This window comes from Phocoena phocoena, chromosome 6 (genome assembly GCF_963924675.1).
Source record: "Phocoena phocoena chromosome 6, mPhoPho1.1, whole genome shotgun sequence".
NCBI classification, from domain to species: domain Eukaryota; kingdom Metazoa; phylum Chordata; class Mammalia; order Artiodactyla; family Phocoenidae; genus Phocoena; species Phocoena phocoena.
The window spans coordinates 7,617,145-7,642,372 of NC_089224.1; the positions used below are offsets into that span (position 1 = coordinate 7,617,145).

The following is a 25,228-nucleotide window of genomic DNA, read 5'->3' on the forward strand; positions in this document are numbered from 1 at the left end:
TACATTTGGTAGTGTATGCATGTCAATGCCATTCTCTCACTTCGTCACAGCTTACCCTTCCCCCTCCCCGTGTCCTCAAGTCCATTCTCTACGTCTGCATCTTTATTCCTGTCCTCCCCCTAGGTATTACAGAACTTTTTTTTTTAGATTCCATATATACGTGTTAGCATACGGTATTTGTTTTTCTCTTTCTGACTTACTTCACTCTATATGACAGACTCTAAGTCCATCCACCTCACTACAAATAACACAATTTTGTTTCTTTTTATGGCCGAGTAATATTCCATTGTATATATGTGCCACATCTTTCTTCATTCATCTGTCCATGGACAATTAGGTTGCTTCCATGTCCTGGCTATTGTAAATAGAGCTTCAATGAACATTGTGGTACATGACTCTATTAGAATTATGGTTTTCTCAGGGTATATGCCCAGTAGTGGGATTGCTGGGTCATATGGTAGCTCTATTTTAGTTTTTTAAGGAATCTCCATACTGTTCTCCATAGTAGCTGTATCAATTTACATTCCCACCAACACTGCAAGAGGGTTCCCTTTTCTCCACACCCTCTCTAGCATTTACTGTTTGTAGATTTTTTAATGATGGCCATTCTGACTGGTGTGAGGTGTTACCTCATTGTAGTTTTGATTTGCATTTCTCTAATGATTAGTGATGTTGAGCATCCTTTCATGTGTTTGTTGGCAACATGTATATCTTCTCTGGAGAAATGTCTATTTAGCTCTTCTGCCCAGTTTTGGATTCGGTTGTTTGTTTTTTTGATATTGAGCTACATGAGCTGCTTGTAAATTTTGGAGATTAATCCTTTGTCAGTTGCTTCATTTGCAAATATTTTCTCCTATTCTGAGAGTTGTCTTTTCATCTGTTTATGCTTTCCTTTACTGTGCAAAAGCTTTTAAGTTTCACTAGGTCCCATTTGTTTATTTTTGTTTTTATTTCCATTTCTCTAGGAGGTGGGTCAAAAAGGATCTTGCTGTGATTTATGTCATAGAGTGTTCTGCCTATGTTTTTCTCTAAGAGTTTGATAGTGTCTGGCCTTACATTTAGGTCTTTAATCCATTTTGAGTTTATTTTTGTGTATGGTGTTAGGGAGTGCTCTAATTTCATTCTTTTACATGTACCTGTCCAGTTTTCCCAGCACCACTTATTGAACAGGCTGACTTTTCTCCATTGTATATTCTTGCCTCCTTTACCAAAAATAAGGTGATCATAGGTGTGTGGGTTTATCTCTGGCCTTTCTATCCTGTTCCATTGATCTGTTTTTGTGCCACTACCATACTGTCTTGATTACTGTAGCTTTGTAGTATAGTCTGAAGTCAGGGAGCCTGATTCCTCCAGCTCCGTTTTTCTTTCTCAAGATTGCTTTGGTATTCGGGGTCTTTTGTGTTTCCATACAAATTGTGAAATTTTTTGTTCTAGTTCTGTGAAAAATGCCATTGGTACTTAAATAAGGATTGCATTAAATCTGTAGATTGCTTTGAGTAGTATAGTCATTTTCACAATGTTGATTCTTCAAATCCAAGAACATAGTATATCTCTCCATCTCTTTTTATCATCTTTAATTTCTTTCATCAGTGTCTTGTAGTTTTCTGCATACAGGTCCTTTGTCTCCTAAGGTAGGTTTATTCCTAGGTTTTTTATTCTTTTTATTGCAGTGGTAAATGGGAGTGTTTCCTTAATTTCTCTTTCAGATTTTTCATCATTAGTGTGTAGGAATGTAAGAGATTTCTGTGCATTAATTTTGTATCCTGCTACTTGACCAAATTCATTGATGAGCTCTAGTAGTTTTCTGGTAGCATCTTTAGGATTCTCTATGTATAGTATCATGTCATCTGCAAACAGTGACAGTTTTCCTTCTTCTTTTCCAATTTGGATTCCTTTTATTTCTTTTTCTTCTCTGATTGCTGTGGCTAAAACTTCCAAAACTATGTTGAATAATAGTGGTGAGCATAGGCAACCTTATCTTGTTCCTGATCTTACAGGAAATGGTTTGTTTTTCACCATTGAGAATGAGGTTGGCTGTGGGTTTGTCATATGTGGCCTTTATTATGTTGAGGTAAGTTCCCTCTATGCCTACTTTCTGGAGGGCTTTTATCATAAATGGGTGTTGAATTTTGTCAAAAGCTTCTGCATCTATTGAGATGATCATATGGTTTTTCTCCTTCAATTTGTTAATATGGTGTATCACATTGATTAATTTGTGTATATTGAAGAATCCTTGCATTCCTGGGATAAACCCCACTTGATCATGGTGTATGATCCTTTTAATGTGCTGCTGGATTCTGTTTGCTAGTATTTTGTTGAGGATTTTTGCACCTATGTTCATCAGTGATATTGGGCTGTAATTTTCTTTTTTTGTGACATCTTTGTCTGTTTTTTTTGGTATCAGGGTAATGGTGGCCTCATAGAATGAGTTTGGGAGTGTTCCTCCCTCTGCTGTATTTTGGAAGAGTTTGAGAAGGATAGGTGTTAGCTCTTCTTCTCTAAATGTTTGATAGAATTTGCCTGTGAAGCCATCTGGTCCTGGGCTTTTGTTTGTTGGAATATTTTAAATCACAGTTTCAATTTCAGTGCTTGTGACTGGTCTGTCTATATTTTCTATTTCTTCCTGGCTCAGTCTGGGAAGGTTGTGCTTTTCTAAGAAATTGTCCATTTCTTTCAGGTTGTCCATTTTATTGGCATATAGTTGCTTCTAGCAATCTCTCATGATCCTTTGTATTTCTGCAGTGTCAGTTGTTACTTCTTTTTCATTTCTAATTCTATTCATTTGAGTCTTCTCCCTTTTTTCTTGATGAGTCTGGCTAATGGTTTATCAACTTTATCTTCTCAAGGAATCAGCTTTTAGTTTTATTGATCTTTGCTATTGTTCCTTCATTTGTTTTACATTTATTTCTGATCTGATCTTTATGATTTCTTTCCTTCTGCTAACTTTGGGGGGGGGGGTTGTTCTTCTTTTGCTTTAGGTGTAAGGTTAGGCTGTTTATTTGAGATGTTTTTTGAGGTAGGATTGTATTGCTATAAACTTTCCTCTTAGAACTGTTTTTGCTGCATCCCATAGGTTTTGGGCCATGTGTTTTCACTGTCATTTGTTTCTAGGTATTTTTTTATTTCCTCTTTGATTTCTTCATTGATCTCTTGGTTATTAAGTAGTGTATTGTTTAGCCTCCATGTGTTTGTATTTTTTACAGATTTTTTCCTGTAATTGATATCTAATCTCATAGCATTGTGGTTGGAAAAGATACATGATATGAATTCAATTTTCTTAAATTTATCAAGGCATGATTTGTGACCCAAGATATGATGTATCCTGGAGAGTGTTCCGTGAGCACTTGAGAAGAAAGTGTTTTCTGTTGTTTTTGGATGGAATGTCCTATAAATATCAATTAATTCCATCTTGTTTAATGTATCATTTAAAGCTTGTGTTTCCTTATTTATTTTCATTTTGGATGATCTGTCCATCGGTGAAAGTGGGGTGTTAAAGTCCCCTACTATGATTGTGTTACTGTTGATTTCCCCTTTTATGGCTGTCCACATTTGCCTTATGTATTGAGGTGCTCCTATGTTGGGTGCATAAATATTTACAATTGTTGTACCTTCTTCTTGGATCGATCCCTTGATCATTATGTAGTGTCCTTCCTTGTCTCTTGTAATAGTCTTTATTTTAAACTCTATTTTGTCTGATATGAGAATTGCTACTCCAGCTTTCTTTTGATTTCCATTTGCATGGAATATCTTTTTCCATCCCCTCACTTTGAGTCTGTATATATCCCTAAGTCTGAAGTGGGTCTCTTGTAGACAGCATATATATGGGTCTTGTTTTTGTATCCATTCAGCCAGTCTATCTTTTGGTGGGAGTATTTAATCCATTTACATTTAAGGTAGTTATCGATATGTAGGTTCTTATTACCATTTTCTTAATGGTTTTGGGTTTGTTATTGTAGGTCTTTTCCTTCTCTTGTGTCCTGCCTAGAGAAGTTCCTTTAGCATTTGTTGTAAAGCTGGGTTGGTGGTGCTGAATTCTCTTAACTTCCGCTTGTCTGTAAAGGTTTTAATTTCTCCGTCGAATATGAATGAGATACTTGCTGGACAGAATAATCTTGGTTGTAGGCTTTTTCCTTTTATCACTTTAAATGTGTCCTGCCACTCCCTTCTGGCTTGCAGAGTTTCTGCTGAAAGATCAGCTGTTAACCTCATGGGAATTCCCTTGTATGTTATTTGTTGCTTTTCCCTTGCTGCTTTTAATATTTTTTCTTTGATTTTAATTTTTGATAGTTTGATTAATATGTGTCTTGGGATGTTTCTTCTTGGATTTATCCTGTATGGGGCTCTCTGTGCTTACTGGACTTTATTGAGTATTTCCTTTCCCATATTAGGGAAGTTTACAACTATAATCTCTTCAAATATTTTCTCAGTCCCTTTCTTTTTCTCTTCTGCTCCTGGGACCCCCTATAATTCCAATGTTGGTACGTTTAATATTGTCCCAGAGGTCTCTAAGACTGTCCTCAATTCTTTTCATTCTTTTTTCTTTATTCTGATCTGCAGTAGTTATTTCCACTATTTTATCTTCCAGGTCACTTATCCATTCTTCTGCCTCAGTTATTCTGCTACTGATTCCTTCTAGAGAATTTTTAATTTCATTTATTGTGTTGTTCATCATTGTTTGTTTGCTCTTTAGTTCTTCTAGGTCCTTGTTAATTGTTTCTTGTATTTTCTCCATTTTATTTCCAAGATTTTGGATCATCTTTGCTATCATTACTCTGAATTCTTTTTCAGGTAGACTGCCTATTTCCTCTTCATTTGTTTGGTCTGGTGGGTTTTTACCTTGCTCCTTCACCTGCTGTGTGTTTCTCTGTCTTCTCATTTTGCTTAACTTACTGTGTTTGGGATCTCCTTTCACAGGCTGCAGGTTCGTAGTTCCCATTGTTTTTGGTGTCTGCCCCCAGTAGCTAAGGTTGGTTCAGTGGGCTGTGTAGGCTTCCAGGTGGAGGGGACTGGTGCCTGTGTTCTGGTGGATGAGGCTGGATCTTGTCTTTCTGGTGAGCAGGACCACATCTGGTGATGTGTTTTGGGGTGTCTGTGACCTTATTATGATTTTAGGCAGCCTCTGTGCTAACGGGTGGGGTTGTGGTCCTGTCTTGCTAGTTGTTTGGCATAGGGTGTTCAGCATTGTAGTTTGCTGGTCATTGAGTGGAGCTAGATCTTGGCGTTGAGATGGAGGTCTCTGGGAGAGCTTTTGCCGTTTGATATTACAAGGAGCTGGGAGGTCTCTGGTGGACCAATGTCCTGAACTTGGCTCTCCCACCTCAGAGGCACAGGCCTGACACCTGTCCAGAGCACCAAAACACTGTCTGCCACATGGCTCAGAAGAAAAGGGAGAAAGAAAGAAAGAAAGAATGAAAAGAAAGGAAGGAAGGAAGAAGGAAAAGGGAAAAGAAAGAAAGGAAGGAAGGAAGAAGGAAAAGGGAAAAGAACGTTATTAAAATAAAAAATTTTTTAAATTAAAAAACTAAAAAGTAATAAAAAAGAAAGAAGAAAGCAACCAAACCAAAAAACAAATCCACCAATGACAACCAGTGCTAAAAACTATACAAAAAAAAAAAAAAAATCCAAAAAGGACAGATAGAACCCTAGGACAAATGGTATAAGCAAAGCTATACAAACAAAATCACACAAAGAAGCATACAAATACACAGTCAGAAAAAGAGAAAAAGGAAATATATTTTTTTAAAAAAAAAAAAAAAGGAAGAGAGCAGCCAAATCAATAAACAAATCTCCCATGATAATAAACTCTAAATACGAAACTGAGATAAACATAAAACCAAAAATAAATTAGATGCAGAAAGCAAACCCCAAGTCTACAGTTGCTCCCAAAGTTCACTGCCTCAATACTGGAATGATTCACTGTCTATTCATGTATTCCAGAGATGCAGGGTACATCAAGTTGATTGTGGGGATTCAATCCACTGCTCCTGAGGCTGCTGGGAGAGATTTCCCTTTCTCTTCCTTGTTCGCACAGCTCCTGGGGTTCAGCTTTGGATTTGGCCCTGCCTCTGCGTGTAGGTCACCTGAGGGCATCTGTTCCCCCACTGCCAGACAGGATGGGGTTAAAGTAGCAGCTGATTCGGGGGCTCTGGCTCACTCAGGCCGCGGGGAGGGAGGGGCATGGAATGCAGGGCGAGTCTGCAGCGGCAGAGGCCGGCATGACGTTGCACCAGCCTGAGGTGCACCATGTGTTCTCCCAGGGAAGTTGTCCCTGGATCACGGGACCCTGGCAGTGGCGGGCTGCACAGGCTCCGGGAGGGGAGGTGTGGAGAGTGACCTGTGCTCGCACACAGGATTCTTGGTGGCTGCAGCAGCAGCCTTAGCGTTTCATGCCCGTCTCTGGGGTCCGCACTGATAGCCGTGGCTCGCACCCATCTCTGGAGCTCATTTAGGCAGTGCTCTGAATCCCCTGTCCTCGCTCACCCCAAAACAATGGTCTCTTGCCTCTTAGGCAGGTCCAGACTTTTCCCCGGACTCCCTCCTGGCTAGCTGTGGTGCACTAGCCCCCTTAAGGCTGTGTTCATGCAGCCAACCCCAGTCCTCTCCCTGGGATCTGACCTCCGAAGCCCAAGCCTCAGCTCCCAGCCCCCACCCACCCTTGTGGGTGAGCAGACAAGCCTCTCGGGCTAGTGAGTGCTGGTTGGCACCGATCCTCCGTGCGGGAATCTCTCCACTTTGCCCTCCGCACCCCTGATGCTGGGCTCTCCTCCATGGCTCCAAAGCTTCCCTCCCATTACCCCCTGTCTCCACCAGTGAAGGGGCTTCCTAGTGTGTGGAAACTTTGCCTCCTTCACAGCTCTCTCCCAGAGATGCAGGTCCTGTTTCTATTCTTTTGTCTCTGTTTTTTCTTTTTTCTTTTGCCCTACCCAGGTACGTGGGGAGTTTCTTGCCTTTTGGGAAGCCTGAGGTCGTCTGCCAGCGTTCAGTAGGTGTTCTGTAGGAGTTGTTCCACATGTAGATGTATTTCTGATGTATTTGTGGGGAGGAAGGTGATCTCCATGTCTTACTCCTCTGCCATCTTGAAAGTCTCTCCCTACCTGTATTGTTTTTATTTTGTAAAAATAATTTATTCTATGGGCTCTGGTGAAAAGTCATGGTTCATTGAGTAAATATTGACTTAAGGCACACAGCAGAGCAATTCTCTCTCCAGCATATGTGTGACAAGATGGAGAGCCATCTGTTTGCTGAAGATAGGACATTATGACAATATATCCACTTTGAAATACAGCTCTATATACACACCCTAACTGCTATACAGTTACATATGAATTTTAAAAAAAAAATTCCAGCTTACAAATGCTGTCACCCCAGAATATAATCCTTATCCACAACTCACCACAGGTTTGCAGGAGTACAATTACTGAGAGTCACTTAATGTGGAGATATTAAGCTTCACCTCATTGTAACAATAAAAAAAATTATGTTCCTTTTGTCACCACCATTTTAAAAGACAGGATAGATGCACAAGGCCATGTTGCAAAATGGAAGAGTGACTGATGATGGTAAACCAGTTTTTATTTTTAATTTAATCTTTTTAAGAACTGTGGTTTCCAACAGTTGTTGAATCATCATCTGCTGAAGAAGAATGTGAACTTGGGGTAATGGAGGCTAAACAAATCCTTAGAGAACCCCATTATATATAATGACGTATGATTCAAATGTGAGGGAAATTAGGGAAGTTTAGAATTTCCACAACATACATAGAAAATTTTTGATGACTATATGTCAAGAATAATAAAATTGTACTCAAGTGAGAATGGTTGGCACTACATTAAGTTAATTAGACAAACACTGGGAAAGGATGAGTTTAACAGTTAAAAAGAAATTTGTGCTTAAGCTATTGGGGAAAAAATGCACATAAATATTAAGAAAAACAAAGTTGGTCAAGAAGAAGATGCAAAATATGTTAAAGATTCAAATTAACTTAATTTTCAAAAAATGGCTAAAGTAGAATATCTACTAGAGATATTTTCTCAAGAATCAAATAATTACCTCAAATGGGACTAAAGCTTATTTTAAAATGGGGAGAGATACAATAGGTTAGAAACTAGACCAGTAGAGGGAGCATAATATAGTTGGTCAACGAAGACACTAAGCATGGTTAAGATCTCTGTTAAGCAAATATATAAAGATTGGGAGAATTATTCACTTTTATTTTAGATATGAATTCTCAGATGCAAAGATATCTATTAATGATTACAAGTAATTTAAAATTCCATCCTCCCAATTTAATACATTGTTTCAGTTGAATTCAGTTATTTGTATTGTAAGAACAAAATTAAGTATATTCGTATAAAAAATGTGAATGTTAAAAAAATAAATGCAAGATTTTGTAAAAATAAATTAACTTAATACTATGGCAAGTAAAACAATGGGGTAAAGTTTAGTTGCAGAGCTGTGATGGTGGAAACTATGAATAAAATACATCAGAGTAATCAAGTGGTAGCAAAATATTTTGATTCTTAAGATAAAAAATCTAATTTTCTCTATGCCTATGTAGAGGGACACCATATTGCAGCTATCCTACCTGATACCAGTAAAATTTTTTACAAATATTGAATCTGATTATGTGAACAGAAATAATGTCACATGTTTATGAGTCTGGAAGGTTAAAAAGAAAGATATCAAGGTGGACTTAGTTAATTTTATAATACTTTACCTCTGGGGTGTTTGATTAATGTTCATTGATGCTGCTTGTGACTCTGAAGAAGCAAGTGATAGATGCTAAAAACGATTTCAAAAGGATACATTATGATGGAAGATGAAGGAATGGAAAGGATTTCTATGCTGGAGAAGGGAAATAAAACTGAGTGAGGGTCCCTGGGAGGGTGTATTTGCAATATTCTGCAAGTTTGTGGCATAATATTATTCTGCAAAGGAAGTCTGTCTAAAAGTAAGAAATTTAGCAGATGTAGTCGTCATCCTATGGAGTGTGTGTTATAAGCACTTAGTGCTAGACTGATGAACTATGTCATAAAAAGCAGCGACCTTCAGGAACATGACAATCTTTGAGGTTTTAATGAGGAAATCCAACCATGTCTTCTCTTTTTTCCAAATCCCTTCCTCCACCCCACAAAGAAAAGTCAGGCTAGAAACCTTTCCAACTATTGCTGTTGAAACTGTTTCACGGAAGTGATCTTGCAAAAGAGAAAGTATAAGCATATGTCCAGGCTTTCAGGATGATACAGTGTTGTATAGTAGCAATTAAAATGAGGAAGTTGTCAGGGCTAGAAATATAATTTGGGAGGTCTAGGTAGAAAAAAATCCAGTAGAGATTCATTTGTCTATAAACATGATTTGAATTGGGTCTGTATAAATACAGGGAATAAATCAGGACCAGAATAAATAAATAAAAGTCATATGAGCATCCTAAAAAAAAAAAGAATCAGGACCAGATATTCAACCAGAATCCAGAATATGTCAACTTCTGAAACAGGATTATAGTGACTTCAGGGTCAAAACTGCACCAGAACCACACTGTGCTTACAATAGCAAATCATGTCATTTCCTCTGTGTTTACACACAGGTACACACATTAGTGTTAATTTATATACTGCAGTGAAGATAATTCTATATAATGCCCCCAAAATGAGTTCAGTTCTTCTCCACTGAGGCTTTTATTGTAATTATAGTATATTGAGTTTGAATAGAACCACAGAGATGCTGCTAAATGACTAAATATTGCATACATGAGGAAAACAGCATTTTAAAAAAGTGGTGCCTGAATAAAGTCTCTTCCAGTTGAGAAAGATCCTCTACACACACACACACACACACACACACACACACATCTACACAGCCTCCCACATAATAACTTACATATTAGATTTTTCCTTAGAAAATTCGTTATCAAGTCATTCTGATATATGTAAAATAAAAATAATTCTCTTAATAATGGCTTTAGAAGCTAATAAATCTTTAAGCTTTTCATATCCTATTTTAGCTAAAATCAGCTTTGAAAATTAATGTACATTATACTTGCTAAATTTAGGAATGGAGTATAATTCTAGGTAATTTAAGAACCACAATACATAGTTTCAATTTTTTAAAAAGTTCCTAAAAATAATAAAAAATAAAATTAATTAATTAAAAGTTCTGGCTAGACAATCTTACAGATATTCAGTGGTTCATGTGTCTATTTTATTTTAGCTAAAATGTACAATGAAAACTATAAGGCAAAGAAAAGATACAACATGATCTTTAGAGAAACTTATAAGATTCGAAACAGAATACATTTGGTTTGGAAATGATAATATTTTAGCTTTAATAACTTGATTATGTAAAATGTTCTCAATTACACAGTGATGAAGTCTCAGTTCAGTGAGTTCAGTTAAATTAAAGCATATACCACAATTTGCAAAATAGTTATGATATTTGATCAAATATTCATTTGGAAAGGTTATCAGAATACTTAAAATAACGTTATAAACACATTTATAAGTATACAAAATAATTAAATGTGACATTATTTACTCTATGCTTATGTCTGCTTATTAAAGAACATTGACAATAAATAAATAATTCATAAGGTAAAGTTTTAGTTTTAATTTGAGCTCTAATATTTAGTTACTGAAATGAGAAAAATCAATCTTGTTTTCACTAACCATCTCTAAATGAAACATTGCCTGCAGTTGATTGTAATTTAATTATACTATTAAGTTTATCTTTTAAAATCTCACTGTATGAATTTTGGCTTTCAATTACATATTACCAGCAGAAAAATTGCCATGAACATGATTACAAACTACCCCAGTGCGAAATTCATTACGAAGTCAACATGCCTACTTACCATGGTTGTCTCAGCGATCGAACCAAAGCTGTTTATGAATATGTTGCACGTGACATTAACTGGAGAGCCTGAAAAAGAGATTAAAACAGAAAAGCTGTTTAGATACTGATCGAAAATATTTTCAAGTAGCTCCATGCCTCTAATTTGTAGTTTAAAAAAAAAAAGAATTCAAAGCATTTCATTATCTGGCTACAAAGCTTTGTCATTAGACTTGATAGCTATACAAGTAAAAAACACTGAAATATTGTGTGGTAGGGGTTAAGATAACTCAGTTAATCTCTGCCCAAGCTAGTCAGATAAAATCACACACAAAAGCTGATATCTAAGCCTAATTTATTTTGTTTGTTTTTACATGAACGTAATTGAGTCACTTAATTTTACAAGGTTTGCTACAAAAAAAGACAGCAGCCCCTTCCCCTATACCCCCATTTAATCCCTCCCTGGAGATGATCACTTCAACTCATTTAAACAACTCTTTGGATGTTTACCTCAATTTCTCTGAACAATAAGTTTATTTTACTCCTTTAGATGTTTTCATTTTAGACATATGTTCTGACGGCCACAGCAGAAGGTAAGGATTTTGCTTTCTTTCACACCTTATTCCCACCCCTGCTACCTTACACCTTTTTTCTGTCCTCCCATTACCCAAATACAGCTACATTGTCACTGTTGTTAGATCACTATTCACTTTTTACTTTATTATGACAAGGTAAATGTTACCTCCAACTAACCATATAATATACTATGATCACTCTTTCCTACAGAACATGTTCCTGAGGTAGATAATTGTTTTATGTATTTCACATAGTTTCCTCCATAGGTATCATTAACTTATGCACAAGTTCTGAAATGTCTAAACTGTGTTTCTGTATCAGACTCATCAGATCCTCTATTAACTTTCTCTTCCATCAGGCTTACTCCATCCTAGATTTGTTGTCCTGGAGCATAGCAGTCATCTTATGCTTTCCCATAATCCTCCTACTGGAGATGCTCATCCTTCTCCTTTGTGGGACCTCTTTTCGTGGTCCCCATTCCTTCTTCTTTCTTGGCCCATTTCTTCATTTTAGTGGAACATGTCCTTCAGTAATTTTTTGAGAAATGGTGCATAACGATGTGAAGCTTTTCAGAACTTGCTTATTTACAAATGTTCTTTTTTATGCCCTCACACTTAATTAACACCTAGATTTGGTACCACATTTTAGGCTGGAAATTGTTTTTTCTTCTGAATTTTAAAGACATTTCTTCATTAGCTTCTATTTTCTAGTATTGCTGTTGAAAGCTCCAAAGCCATTCTGATTGTTGATCCTTTGTCAACATAAAAGGGATGTTCTCTTTGTACCAATATTTTTATTCTTTAAAAAAACGGCTTCATTAGTTAAGATAGCTTATCACTCAAGGTTTTAATTTACATTTACTTAATTACTGGTGCACAAGTTTCATCTTTGCTTTTCTACTCATTTTCTGATAGCATTTATCTTGCCAGAATGAGGTACAGAAAAAAAAAATTATTTAAAAGTAAAGTCTAGGGCTTCCCTGGTGGCACAGTGGTTGAGAGTCCGCCTGCCGATGCAGGGGACATGTGTTCGTGCCCCGGTCCGGGAAGATCCTACATGCCGCGGAGCGGCTGGACCTGTGAGCCATGGCCGCTGAGCCTGTGCGTCCGGAGCCTGTGCTCCGCAACGGGAGAGGCCACATCAGTGAGAGGCCCGCGTACCGCAAAAAATAATAATAATAATAATTAATAAATAAAATTAAAAAATAAAGTCTATCCATAGGCCTATGAATTCTATGTACATTGAAATCACCTGGTGATCTTTAAAAAAGATTGATACATGATTCTTACCTTCTAATTTAGTTGGTATGACATGCAACCAAGGCACTGGTATTTTTAAAAGCTAGCTACATAATTCAGATGTGCAACATAAGAAATTCCAGAGTAGGAAACAGCTGTGGCCATTAGACCATAGGACTAAAGTGAATTGGGGTTTTATTAGAGATAGAGAAAATGAGAGACGGGAGTCAGGACTTAGAACAGCAAAGCTATTCATTTTAATAAGAGAGTTGACTATTATAAATTTGGTCAACCTGCTAACAAAACATGGTGGCTGTTATGTACTTAGAAAGAGCCCAAATTCTATTGCGTCGAGATGCCTAGAACATAACATTCAAACAGATATAGAGGATACATTGTTTGAAATATAAAGGATGGACATTTAAGAAAACCTCATAAAAGTTCTGAATCCTGGAGGTGCTATAATTAGTTATTACTAGTAGAATGGGTTTCTTTTTTAACTTTAAAAAACGTTTTTTCAAAATGTTATTTCTAAATATTAACAATTTTTTTAAAATTTGTAGGATGATAGAAATGTCTTGTCACCACGTAAGAGAAGAGAAAGCACAGGTATTGTACTCCACGATTATTTTATCCCACCATAAGAGAAGTATGAAGTCACAATTAACTGTTAGAAGATACATATATGTGTGTGTGTGTGTGTGTATATATATATATATATATATTTTTTTTTTTTTTTTCTTAATTTAAGTCTAAGGTGGTGAATTCTAAAATATATACACAGCCTGACTGGAATCTTGAAAAACTAAAAGCCAATCTTTGATATTCTCTAGGCTATTCTCTTTCTTCTTGAGAACTCTAAAATTCTGCTATTTTCGTTTGCTGTTAACAGCAACATGAATCTGGGGAATATCTTTTCCCTCAAGACATATTCTGTCATTGACTCAAATCCATTGGAGGAGGGAAAACGCAAACGTTTTAGTATTGGGTTAATTCATCTTCCAGTAGAATGAAGCTAGAGGTACATCCATGTTGGGGAAACATGACCCTGTAAGAAGCTGCTGCTACACAACTGCCAGCTCTATCTGACTGTGAACTCTTCGGCTGAAACTGCAATAAAGAAAAGTGGGGGGATGAATTTCTTATTTTAATTCAGCAAGGGGCAGAGCTTTTATTTTTTAGTCTCATCTTCTAAATTTAATCATTATACATAGAATTACAGATAATATTGGTGAAAAATAGGATGAAGGTGAAAATTCAGCATAGGCTTCAGTGACCTGAAGTTAGTAATGTCTGTTCTGATGCATTTCAGGGTCCCCTGAGAGCAGGTGCTGTACACCACATCCTAATGATTCCAGAAAGGTTCTGAAAGGGAGCGATATGAAGTACTGTGCTAGGAGGAGGACTCCTCTGATGCATTTGTTTTCTCCCTAAAATAACATGTTTCCATAGAAGAGCAATGGTCCCAGGAGAGGGGGCTACTTTAGGCTTTCACTAGCAGCTGGGAACATGATGCCTCACACTGTATGAACCAGACTCCAGCCCTTGCTTCTCCAGTGCCTCCCATCAGGTGCAGAAAACTTCCTAAGGTCAGAAAGTCAGCCTGCCCTAAGCTTTATTATCTAATCCATCAGTTATCAGATGTGTTCCTCGCCTGGTTATTAGGACATACAAAAGTGCTATTTAGTTTCCATTTTACTACTTATTTGTATGTATTCTCTTCTTCAGCATAAAGAAAGGTGAATGGATTCAGGCACCAAACTTTAATTTCAAATTTGAAAAATAGAGCACTCACTTGAAAGATATACATATAAGATATATACTCACATGATATATATATATATATATAATACATATATAGAATTTATTTTATTTTAAAGAAATTTAAAATATATTAAGGTATGAAGCAATTTGGAAATAAAGTCTACTGTTTTTAAAGATAATCTTGGGCTAGATCATAGAATTTATTCAATGTAATACCAAGGTATTTGGAATTTACTTTATGAACATGAAGGAGTCTTTACAGATTCTTGTTCATGAGAGTGTAGTAAACCAACACAACATGGTGAATGGTTGAATGGATAGCAAAAGCTTAAACATAGAGAAAACAGGAATTTATTGTAACAGTTTAGATGGGAAATACAATGGCCCTGACCAAGGACAGTGACAGTGGAGATAGAGTACAAGGAATGAAGTGGATACAGTTTATAAGGCAGTATATTCTACACTTTAAAATTCTGATCCATGTCAGATCAGGGGAGCAGTCTTGGAGTAGTCTTTCTACCCTCACTATTAATATATATTATATATTCAAAAATTTTGTAGGGAATGAAGCTCAGAGGGGATTGTAAATCTTCTATTGCCATTACAGAGAGCACCTGTTTAGCAGTCATTGGTCAATCTGGTACTTCTCTGTGCCAAAGCAAAAAACTGTTACATCCATCTAATACACTGCTATGTTTAGCAACAGAGCAAATAACTGCTATAGCATCCATATGGCAAATTGTGCTTTAAAATTGTTCATTGCCTTAGCCATCGTTGGCCTGAAAAGCAAATGACAGTAGTTGCAGATGTTTTCAGCAGCATGTCTTCTTTTAGATGCCTCTTAAAGAAACAGAACATGGGGCTTCCCTGGTGGCGCAGCGGTTGAGGGTCCGCCTGCCGATGCAGGGGACACGGGTTTGTGCCCTGGTCCGGGAGGATCCCACGTGCCGCAGAGCGGCTGGGCCCGTGGGCCGTGGGCGCTGGGCCTGCGCGTCTGGAGCCTGTGCTCCGCGGCGGGAGAGGCCGCAACGGTGAGAGGCCCGCGTATCGCAAAAAATAAAAATAAAAAAAGAAACAGAACGAGGCTTTTAAGCTCAGAGATGGACAAAGGCAAAATGGCAAAGTACAATGCAAAGTCTTGGCAGTTACATTATTGTTATTCATGTTGGGGAAAAATTGTTCACCAGGCAAATCTAGAGCAAATAAACATAGAGACAAAAAAATAACCCAAGTGTTCATGAAAATGACTCTAAAAAACTTTTAATGTAATGTTGCTTTAAAGCCACACCATTTCGAAAGACATAAGACTGCAATCAAAACATTAAATTTCAAAAAAATCTGTTTAGTGATTTGTTTTTATTTTAGATAAATATATATATTTATGGAGTCAGGTCATGAGGAAAGATATTTATTTTTTAATTGACAAAAGCATATTTGATTGCTGTAAATCCATATTTTAGATTTTTTTTAGATACTTGAAAAAAGGTTTGAAATTTATGGCATAAAAATAGGATCCAATTTATTCTTCCCTTTCCCTTCCCTTTCCTTCTTGAAAATGTAGCCGAAATCCATTCTCTTGGGCAGTACAAGATAGGCTTCCACGCTGGGGATGGCTGTGGGGAGTGTGGACAACTACAGCACAGTGAGAAGGACATCAGCAGGGAAGGATTTCACAGCATGGAGTGTTGAAGCCTGAGTGGGGCTGCCTTGCGTGGGGAGTGAGAGTCTGAACAGGACCCTGAGGAATTTGTGCAGGAGAGGGAGTGGCAGCAGACAAGGGAGATTCATTACATATTGATCAAATATGTAATTATATTAAGGATAATGGTAGCCTTACTGTCAAATGAGAGATTTAAAATATGGAGACTCAGAAACTAGAATAAATCTATGGTAGTAGAGATACCAGGGAGAACTCATGGTTTTCAGCAGATAGAGAATTAAATACATAGATCTAAATGAATATATGTGTGTGTGTGTATATACATGTGTGTATATGTATGTATACTTATGCATATATGTGTATGTATACTTATGCTTATATGTGTATGTATATAGATACATTCTGGCAGACACCAACTTAGCCAGTTAATCAAAGTGAACATCATCAGTCATGGTAAAAAATTAACATCGTCCACAACCTAATAAGATGCAATTAGGACACAGCATCACTGCTGTGATATTCCTATCAAGATGCATTACCTAAATTGAATCACGAGGAAACATGAGACTAATGCAAATCGAGGAATATTCTGTTAAATAAAGGAATAATAATATCTTTTTAAATGCCAAGATCATGACAGTCATAGGAAGAATGAGGCTCTGTTTGGACTGAAGGAGACAATGAGAAATGACCCCTAAAACACAAGACATGATTCTAAACCGGATTCTTTTGCTGTGAAGCCATTATTTAGATGGCTGATAAAATTTGAATGGGAGCCTGCAAATTAGATGGTAGCAATATATCCATGTTAATTTGCTTGTTTCAATGATTAGACTGTGGTTATCTAAGATAATGTTCTTTTTGGCATGATACACCCAAGTATTGGGGCATCAGGTCAACAACTTACTTTCAAGTGGTTTGGGCAAAAAAATAGTTTGTGCTATACTTGCAAATCTTCTGTTAGTTTCAGAATGCTTTAAAATAAAAAAAAGAGAAATAAGTACTACAGAGAGAATATATTAGAAAATAATCAGGGGCAGAGTCAAGATGGCAGACTAGGAGGACGCGGAATTCTCGTCTCCGCACAACTAGGGCACCTACCAGGCACCGGTGTGGGACCACAGACAGCTCAGGGGACAGGAGGAACCCCCAGCAACTGGGTAGGACGTGGAGTGTGGTGGGAGTGAGGGGAGGAGAAGTGGAGGCGGGACAGGACTGGCGTCCCTGAGGGGAGGCTGGGGAGGGGAAGGGATCCCACGCCCGAAGGGGGAAATTGGGGGACGACTGGGAGGGCAGAGGATCAAAAAGGAGCGTGGCCAGGTTTCCCCTGCCCACTTGGGCCCCCAGGAACCTGCTGAGATGCCAGGCGTGATCCTCTGCCCACCTAGGCCCCCTCCAGATGCATGGGTCCTGACGGAGTGGGAGGGAGGGAAGGGGGAGCAAATGTGAAGGCCAGACCTACGGGAACAGCACTCCTGAGGGGCGGCTGGGGGAGGGGAGGAATTCCTACACCCAGCAGGACCCACCTATGGATAGGGGTCCAGCAGCGATGGGGGAGACCCTGGGGGTGATGGGGGAGGGGCACAGAGGAACAGAACGGAACGTGGCCAATGCCTTCCCTGTCCACTTAGGCACCCGGAGCTTGTTGGGCCCCCAGGCCTCGTCCTCTGCCCTCTGAGCCTCCCTCCTGCCGTGCAGAGCAGAAGCCCCACCCCTACACCCCCACCCAGGGCCCCACCTCTACACTCCGAGACCCCCTCTGAGACCCCCTCCAACGCGCTGGGCCTAAACCCCACCCACACACCCTCACTCAGGGCCCCACCTCCAAACCAGAACTCCACACTCCAGAGGCCCTCCTTCCAACGTGCTGCCTCTCCCCTTCCACGCAGGTCCTAAGCAGAGGCCCCGCCCCACGCTCAAACATCACCGCCCCCCACCCGCCTAGGTCCCGCCCCACCCTAAACCCCACCACTGCCTAAGTTCCATCCCCTACTTAAACTCCACACCCATTAGCAAAGCTTTTTTTTTCTTTTTTCCTCTTTTACATTCGGGCTCTGTTTTACCTTGTTGATTCATTCTTATTGATTCATTTATATTTTTATTTTTCCTAAAAAATCTTTTATTTTTCTAATTTTATTTTATTCTTTATACTTTACTGTTCTTTCCTTTTGGCTTGTTCCCCCCGAACCCCCATTTTTTTTATCTTGTGGTTTTATTCTACCTTGTTGCAGTTGTTTCAATTATATTTCTAGTTTTCCTAATATATTTTTTATTTTTATATTTTTTTGTGGTATGTGGGCCTCTCACTGTTGTGGCCTCTCCTGCCGCGGAGCACAGGCTCCGGACGCACAGGCCCAGCGGCCATGGCTCACGGGCCTAGCCGCTCCGTGGCATGTGGGATCTTCACGGACAGGGGCACAAACCCGTGTCCCCTGCATCGGCAGGCGGACTCTCAACCACTGCGCCACCAGGGAAGCCCCTAATATATTTTTGATCTTTCTAATTTTATTTTGTTTTTTATTCTTTGATATTGTACTGTTCCTTTTTTTCTTTCTTTCCTTCTTTTTTTTTTTTGTGTGTGCACCACACCATGCAGCTTGTGGGGTCTTGGTTGCTAGGCTGGAGGTCAGGCCCGAGCTCCTGTTGTGGGAGCTCTGAGTCCAAACCACTGGACTAACAGAGAACCTCAGACACCAGGGAATATTAATCAGTGAGGCCTCCTGGAGGGCCGAATCTCAGCACCAAGACCCACCTTTATCCAACTGCCTGAAAACTCCAGTGCTGGATGCCTCAGGCCAAACAACCAGTAAGACAGGAATACAGCACCACCCATCCCAAAAAAATGAAATGACAAAAAATGTTACAGACAAAAGAGCAAGGCAAAAACCTACAAGACCAAATAAATGAAGACAAAATAGGCAAACTACCTGAAAAAGAATTCAGAGTAATGATAGTAAAGATAATCCAAAATCTCAGAAACAGAATGGAGAAAATACAAGAAACGTTTAACAAGGATCTGAAAGAAATAAAGTGCAAACAAACAGTGATGAACAACACAATAACTGAAGTTAAAAACACTCTAGAAGGAATCAATAGCAGAATAACTGAGGCAGAAGAACGGGTAAGTGAGCTGGAAGATAAAATGGTGGAAATAACTGCCAGGGAGCAGAATAAAGGATGAAAAGAATTGAGGACAGTCTCACAGACCTCTGGAACAACATTAAATGCACCAATATTCGAATTATAGGGGTCCCAGGAGAAGAAGACAAGAAGAAAGGTACTGAGAAAATATCTGAAGAGATTATAGTTGAAAACTTCCCTAACATGGGAAAGGAAATAGTCAGTCGAGTCCAGGAAGCACAGAGACTCCCATACAGGATAAATCCAAGAAGAAACATCCCAAGACACATATTAATCAAACTATCAAAAATTAAATAGAAAGAAAAAATATTAAAAGCAGCAAGGGAAAAGCAACAAATAACATACAAGGGAATCCCCATGAAGTTAACAGCTGATCTTTCAGCAGAAACTCTGCAAGCCAGAAGCGAGTGGCAGGACACATTTAAAGTGATAAAAGGGAAAAGGCTACAACCAAGATTATTCTGTCCAGCAAGGATCTCATTCATATTCGATGGAGAAATTAAAACATTTACAGACAAGCAAGAGTTAAGAGAATTCAGAATCACCAAACCAGCTTTACAACAAATGCTAAAGGAACTTCTCTAGGCAGGAAACAAGAGAAGGAAAAGACCTACAATAACAAATGCAAAACCATTAAGAAAATGGTAATAGGAACATACATATTGATAATTACCTTAAATGTAAATGGATTATGCTCCGACCAAAAGACATAGACTGGCTGAATGGATACAAACACAAGACTGGTACATATGCTGTCTACAAGAGACCCACTTCAGACTTAGGGACACATACAGAGTGAAAGTGAGGGAATGGAAAAAGATATTCCATGCAAATGGAAATCAAAAGAAAGCTGCAATAGCAATTCTCATATCAGACAAAATAGAGTTTAAAATAAAGACTATTACAAGAGACAAAGAAGGACACTACATAATGATCAAGGGATCAATCCAAGAAGAAGATATAACAATTGTAAATATATATGCACCCAACATAGGAGCACTTCAATACATAAAGCAAATACTAACAGCCATAAAAGGGGAAATCGACAGTAACACAATCATAGTAGGGGACTTTAACACCCACTTTCACCAATGGACAGATCATCCAAAATGAAAATAAATAAGGAAACACAAGCTTTAAATGATACATTAAACAAGATGGACTTAATTGATGTTTATAGGACATTCCATCAAAAACAACAGAATACAATTTCTTCTCAAGTGCACATGAAATATTCTCCAGGACAGACTATATCTTGGGTCACAAATCAAGCCTTGCTAAATTTAAGAAAACTGAAATCGTATCAAGTACCTTTTCTGACCACAATGCTATGAGACTAGATATCAATTACAGGAAAAAAACTGTAAAAAATAGAAACACATGGAGGCTAAACAATACACTCTTAAATAACCAAGAGATCACTGAAGAAACCAAAGAGGAAATCAAAAAATACCTAGAAACAAATGACAATGAAAACACGACGACCCAAAACCTATAGGATGCAGCAAAAGCAGTTCTAAGAGGGAAGCTTGTAGCAATAAAATCCTACCTCAAGAAACATCTCAAATAAACAACCTAACTTTACACCTAAAGCAATCAGAGAAAGAAGAACAAAAAACCCCCAAAGTTAGCAGATGGAAAGAAATCATAAAGATCAGATCAGAAATAAATGAAAAATGAAGGAAACAATAGCAAAGATCAATAAAACTAAAAGCTGGTTCTTGAGAAGATAAACAAAATTGATAAACCCTTAGCCAGACTCACCAAGAAAAAAAGGGAGAAGACTCAAATCAACAGAATTAGAAATGAAAGAGAAGTGACAACTGACACTGCAGAAATAGAAAGGATCATGAGAGAATACTACAAGCAACTATATGCCAATAAAATGGACAACCTGGAAGAAATGGACAAATTCATAGAAAAGCACAACCTTCTGAGACTGAACCAGGATGAAATACAAAATATACACAGACCAATCACGAGCACTGAAATTGAAACTGTGATTAAAAATCTTCCAGCAAACAGAAGCCCAGCACCAGATGGCTTCACTGGTGAATTCTATCAAACATTTAGAGAAGAGCTAACACTTATCTTTCTCAAACTCTTCCAAAATATAACAGAGGGAAGAACACTCCCAAACTCATTCTACGAGGTCACCATCACCCTGGTACCAAAACCAGACAAAGATGTCACAAAGAAAGAAAACAAGGCCAATATCACTGATGAAACAGATGCAAAAATACTCAACAAAATACTAGAAAATAGAATCCAACAGCACATTAAAAGGATCATACACCATGATCAAGTGGGTTTATCCCAGTAACGCAAGGATTCTTCAACATACACAAATCAATCATGTGAAACACCATATTAACCAACTGAAGGAGAAAAACCATAATGATCATCTCAATAGATGCAGAAAAATCTTTTGACAAAATTCAACGTACATTATAAAAAAATCTCCAGAAAGTAGGCACAGAGGGAACCTACCTCAACATAATAAAGGTCATATATGACAAACCCACAGCCAACATAATTCTCAATGGTGAAAAACTGAAACCATTTCCTCTGAGATCAGGCACAAGACAAGGTTGCCCACTCTCACCACTATTATTCAACATAGTTTTGGAAGTTTTAGCCACAGCAATCAGAGAAGAAAAAGAAATAAAAGGAATCCAAATCAGAAAAGAAGTAAAACTGTCACTGTTTGCAGATGACATGATACTATACATAGAGAATCCTAAAGATGCTACCAGAAAACTACTAGAGTTCATCAATGAATTAGGTCGAGTAGCAGTATACAAAATTAATGCACACAAAATTCTTGCATTCCTATACACTAATGATGAAAAATATGAAATAGAAATTAAGAAAACACTCTCATTTACCATTGCAACAAAAAGTATAAAATACCCAGGAATAAACCTACCTAAGGAGACAAAAATCCTGTATGCAAAAAACTATAAGACACTGATGAAAGAAATTAACGATGATAGAAACAGATGAAAAGATATACCATGTTCTTGGATTGGATGAATCAAAATTGTGAAAATCACTATACTACCTAAAGCAATCTACAGATTCAGTGCAATCCATATCAAACTACCAATGGCATTTTTCACAGAACAGGAACAAAAAATTTTACAATTTGTTGGAAACCCAAAAGACCCCAAAGAGCCAAAGCAATCTTGAGAAAGAAAAACGGAGCTGGAGGAATCAGTCTCCCTGACTTCAGACTATAGTACAAAGCTACAGTAATCAAGACAGTATGGTACTGGCACAAAAACAGAAATACAGATCAATGGAACAGGATAGAAAGCCCAGAGATCAACCCAAGCACATATGGTCACCTTATCTTTGATAAAGGAGGTAAGAGTATACAATGGAGAAAAGACAGCCTCTTCAATAATTGGTGTGAAAAACTGGACAGGTACATGTAAAAGAATGAAATTAGAGCACTCCCTAACACCATACACAAAAATAAACTCAAAATGAATTAAAGACCTAAATGTAAGGCCAGACACTATCAAACTCTTAGAGGAAAACATAGGCAGAACACTCTATGACATAAATCACAGCAAGATCTTTTTTGACCCACCTCCTAGAGAAATGGAAATAAAAACAAAAATAAACAAATGGGACCTAATGAAGCCTAAAAGCTTTTGCACAGCAAAGGAAACCATAAACAAGACGAAAAGACAACCCTCAGATTGGGGGAAAATATTTGCCAATGACGCAATTGACAAAGGATTCATCTCCAAAATTTACATGCAACTCATGCAGGTCAATATCAAAATAACAAACAACCCAATCCAAAAATGTGCAAAAGACCTAAACAGACATTTCTCCAAAGAAGATATACAGATGGCCAACAAACACATGAAAGGATGGTCAACATTACTAATCATTAGAGTAATGTAAATCAAAACTACAGTGAGGTACCACCTCACACCGGTCTGAAGAAAAGGGAACCCTCTTGCACTGTTGGTGGGAATGTAAATTGATATAGCCACTATGGAGAACAGTATGGAGGTTCCTTAAAAAACTAAAAATAGAACTACCATATGACCCAGCAGTCCCACTATTGGGCATATACCCTGAGAAAACCATAATTCAAAAAGAATCATATACTACAATGTTGATTGCAGAACTATTTTCAATAGCCAGGACATGGAAGCAACCTAAGTGTCCATTGACAAAGGAATGGATAAAGGAGATGTGGCACATATGTAAAATGGAATATTATTCATCCATAAAAAGAAGTGAAACTGAGTTATTTGTAGTGAAGTGGATGGACTCAGAGTCTGTCATACAGAGTGAAATAAGTCAGAAAGAGAAAAACAAATGCCATATGCTAACACACATATATGGAATGTATAAAAAAAAAGGTTCTAATGAACCTAAGGGCAGGACAGGAATAAAGATGCAGACATAGAGAATGGACTTGAGGACACGGGGAGGGGGAAGGGTAAGCTGGGATGAAGTGAGACAGTGGCATGGACATATATACACTACCAAATGTAAAATAGATAGCTAGTGGGAAGCAGCTGCATAGCACAGGGAGATCAGCTCGGTGCTTTGTGACCACCTAGAGGGACGGGATGGGGGGGGGGGAAGGGAGATGCAAGAGAGAGTGGATATGGGGATATATATATGCATATAGCTGATTCACTTTGTTATACAGCAGAAACTAACACAACATTGTAAAGCAATTATACTCCAGTAAAGATGTTGAAAAAAAAAGAATAAAAGAATCAAACAAAATCTAAAAATACAGGGTGCAGAATTTAAATCTGTGAACATTTCAGGTGTTCATCTACAGTTTTAGAAAGCCTTATTTTTTTTTTGAAGTTTTCAACTTTTTTTTTTACATCTTTATTGGAGTATAATTGCTTTACAATGCTGTGTTAGTTTCTGCTTTATAACAAAGTGAATCAGCTATACATATACATATGTTCCCATATCCCTTCCATCTTGAGTCTCCCTCCCTCCCACCCACCCTCCCTCCCACCCACCCTCCCTCTCCTACCCCTCTAGGTGGTCACAAAGCACCGAGTTGATCTCCCTGTGCTTTGCGGCTTCTTCCCACTAGCTATCTATTTTATTTTTGGTAGTGTATGTATGTCCATGCCACTCTCTCACTTTGTCCCAGCTTACCCTTCTCCCTCCCCATATCCTCCAGTCTATTCTCTAGTAGGTCTGCATCTTTATTCCCATCTTGCCCCTAGGTTCTTCATGACCATTTTTTTTTTATTCCATATATATGTGTTAGCATATGGTATTTGTTTTTCTCTTTCTGACTTACTTCACTCTGTATGACAGACTCTAGGTCCATCCACCTCACTACAAATAACTCAATTTCGAGAAAGGCTTATTTTTAAGAGATTTTTCTTGTTAAAATGACCTTGTATTACATAAAAATGAAAATAGAAAATACAGTTTTTTCAAAAAATAACTGTGAATTTTATTCAAGAAGCATTGTATCTGGATGGATAGGAATAATTAAAATGGATAAAGAAGATTCTAACACTTTCCCTGAAAAAAAAAATGTGCAGAAATGAGTAATAGGTACACATTCCATTCTGGGGATAGAATGAGTTATAGCAGAAGAGACTATGAAAATTGCACTTGTGATGTGGGAGAAAAGGATTAATATAGAGAAATATTACAGATGAAAAGACAGAAACCACAGAGACATAGTGAAGGTGAACAATGTTATTTCTAGATAAAGAGAATGGTCATTGGAGGCAGAATGATAAAACCTAACGAAAATGCAATAAATATATAGGAGGAATACACAAACAGGTGATTGCTGACAGAGTACTTTCTGCCTGAATCCAAATTAGTTTTAAGGTTATCAAAGACCAACTGAGCACCTAAACAATAGAGTCAAAGGAAAGAAACAAAATCTAGAAAAAGCTGGTAGACAGTCTAGTTAAATAATATTTTATTGTCTATGGATGTACTTTTATTTTCTATGCAATTGCTTTTTTTCTGTTAAACTGGTTTCCAGTTTCCAGTGATT

At 37.9% G+C, this 25,228-nt stretch overlaps 1 protein-coding gene across 2 annotated transcripts in view; it reads right to left on the reverse strand.

The window, feature by feature from the left end:
- The window catches only part of GLRA3 (glycine receptor alpha 3), a 158,381-nt gene that overhangs the window by 99,090 nt on the left and 34,063 nt on the right, over positions 1–25,228 (reverse strand). For both annotated transcript variants that reach the window (XM_065878823.1, XM_065878824.1), the window contains exon 3: positions 10,847–10,914. In XM_065878823.1, coding sequence (XP_065734895.1) covers positions 10,847–10,914 — 68 coding nt within the window. The remainder of the gene's footprint in view (positions 1–10,846; positions 10,915–25,228) is intronic.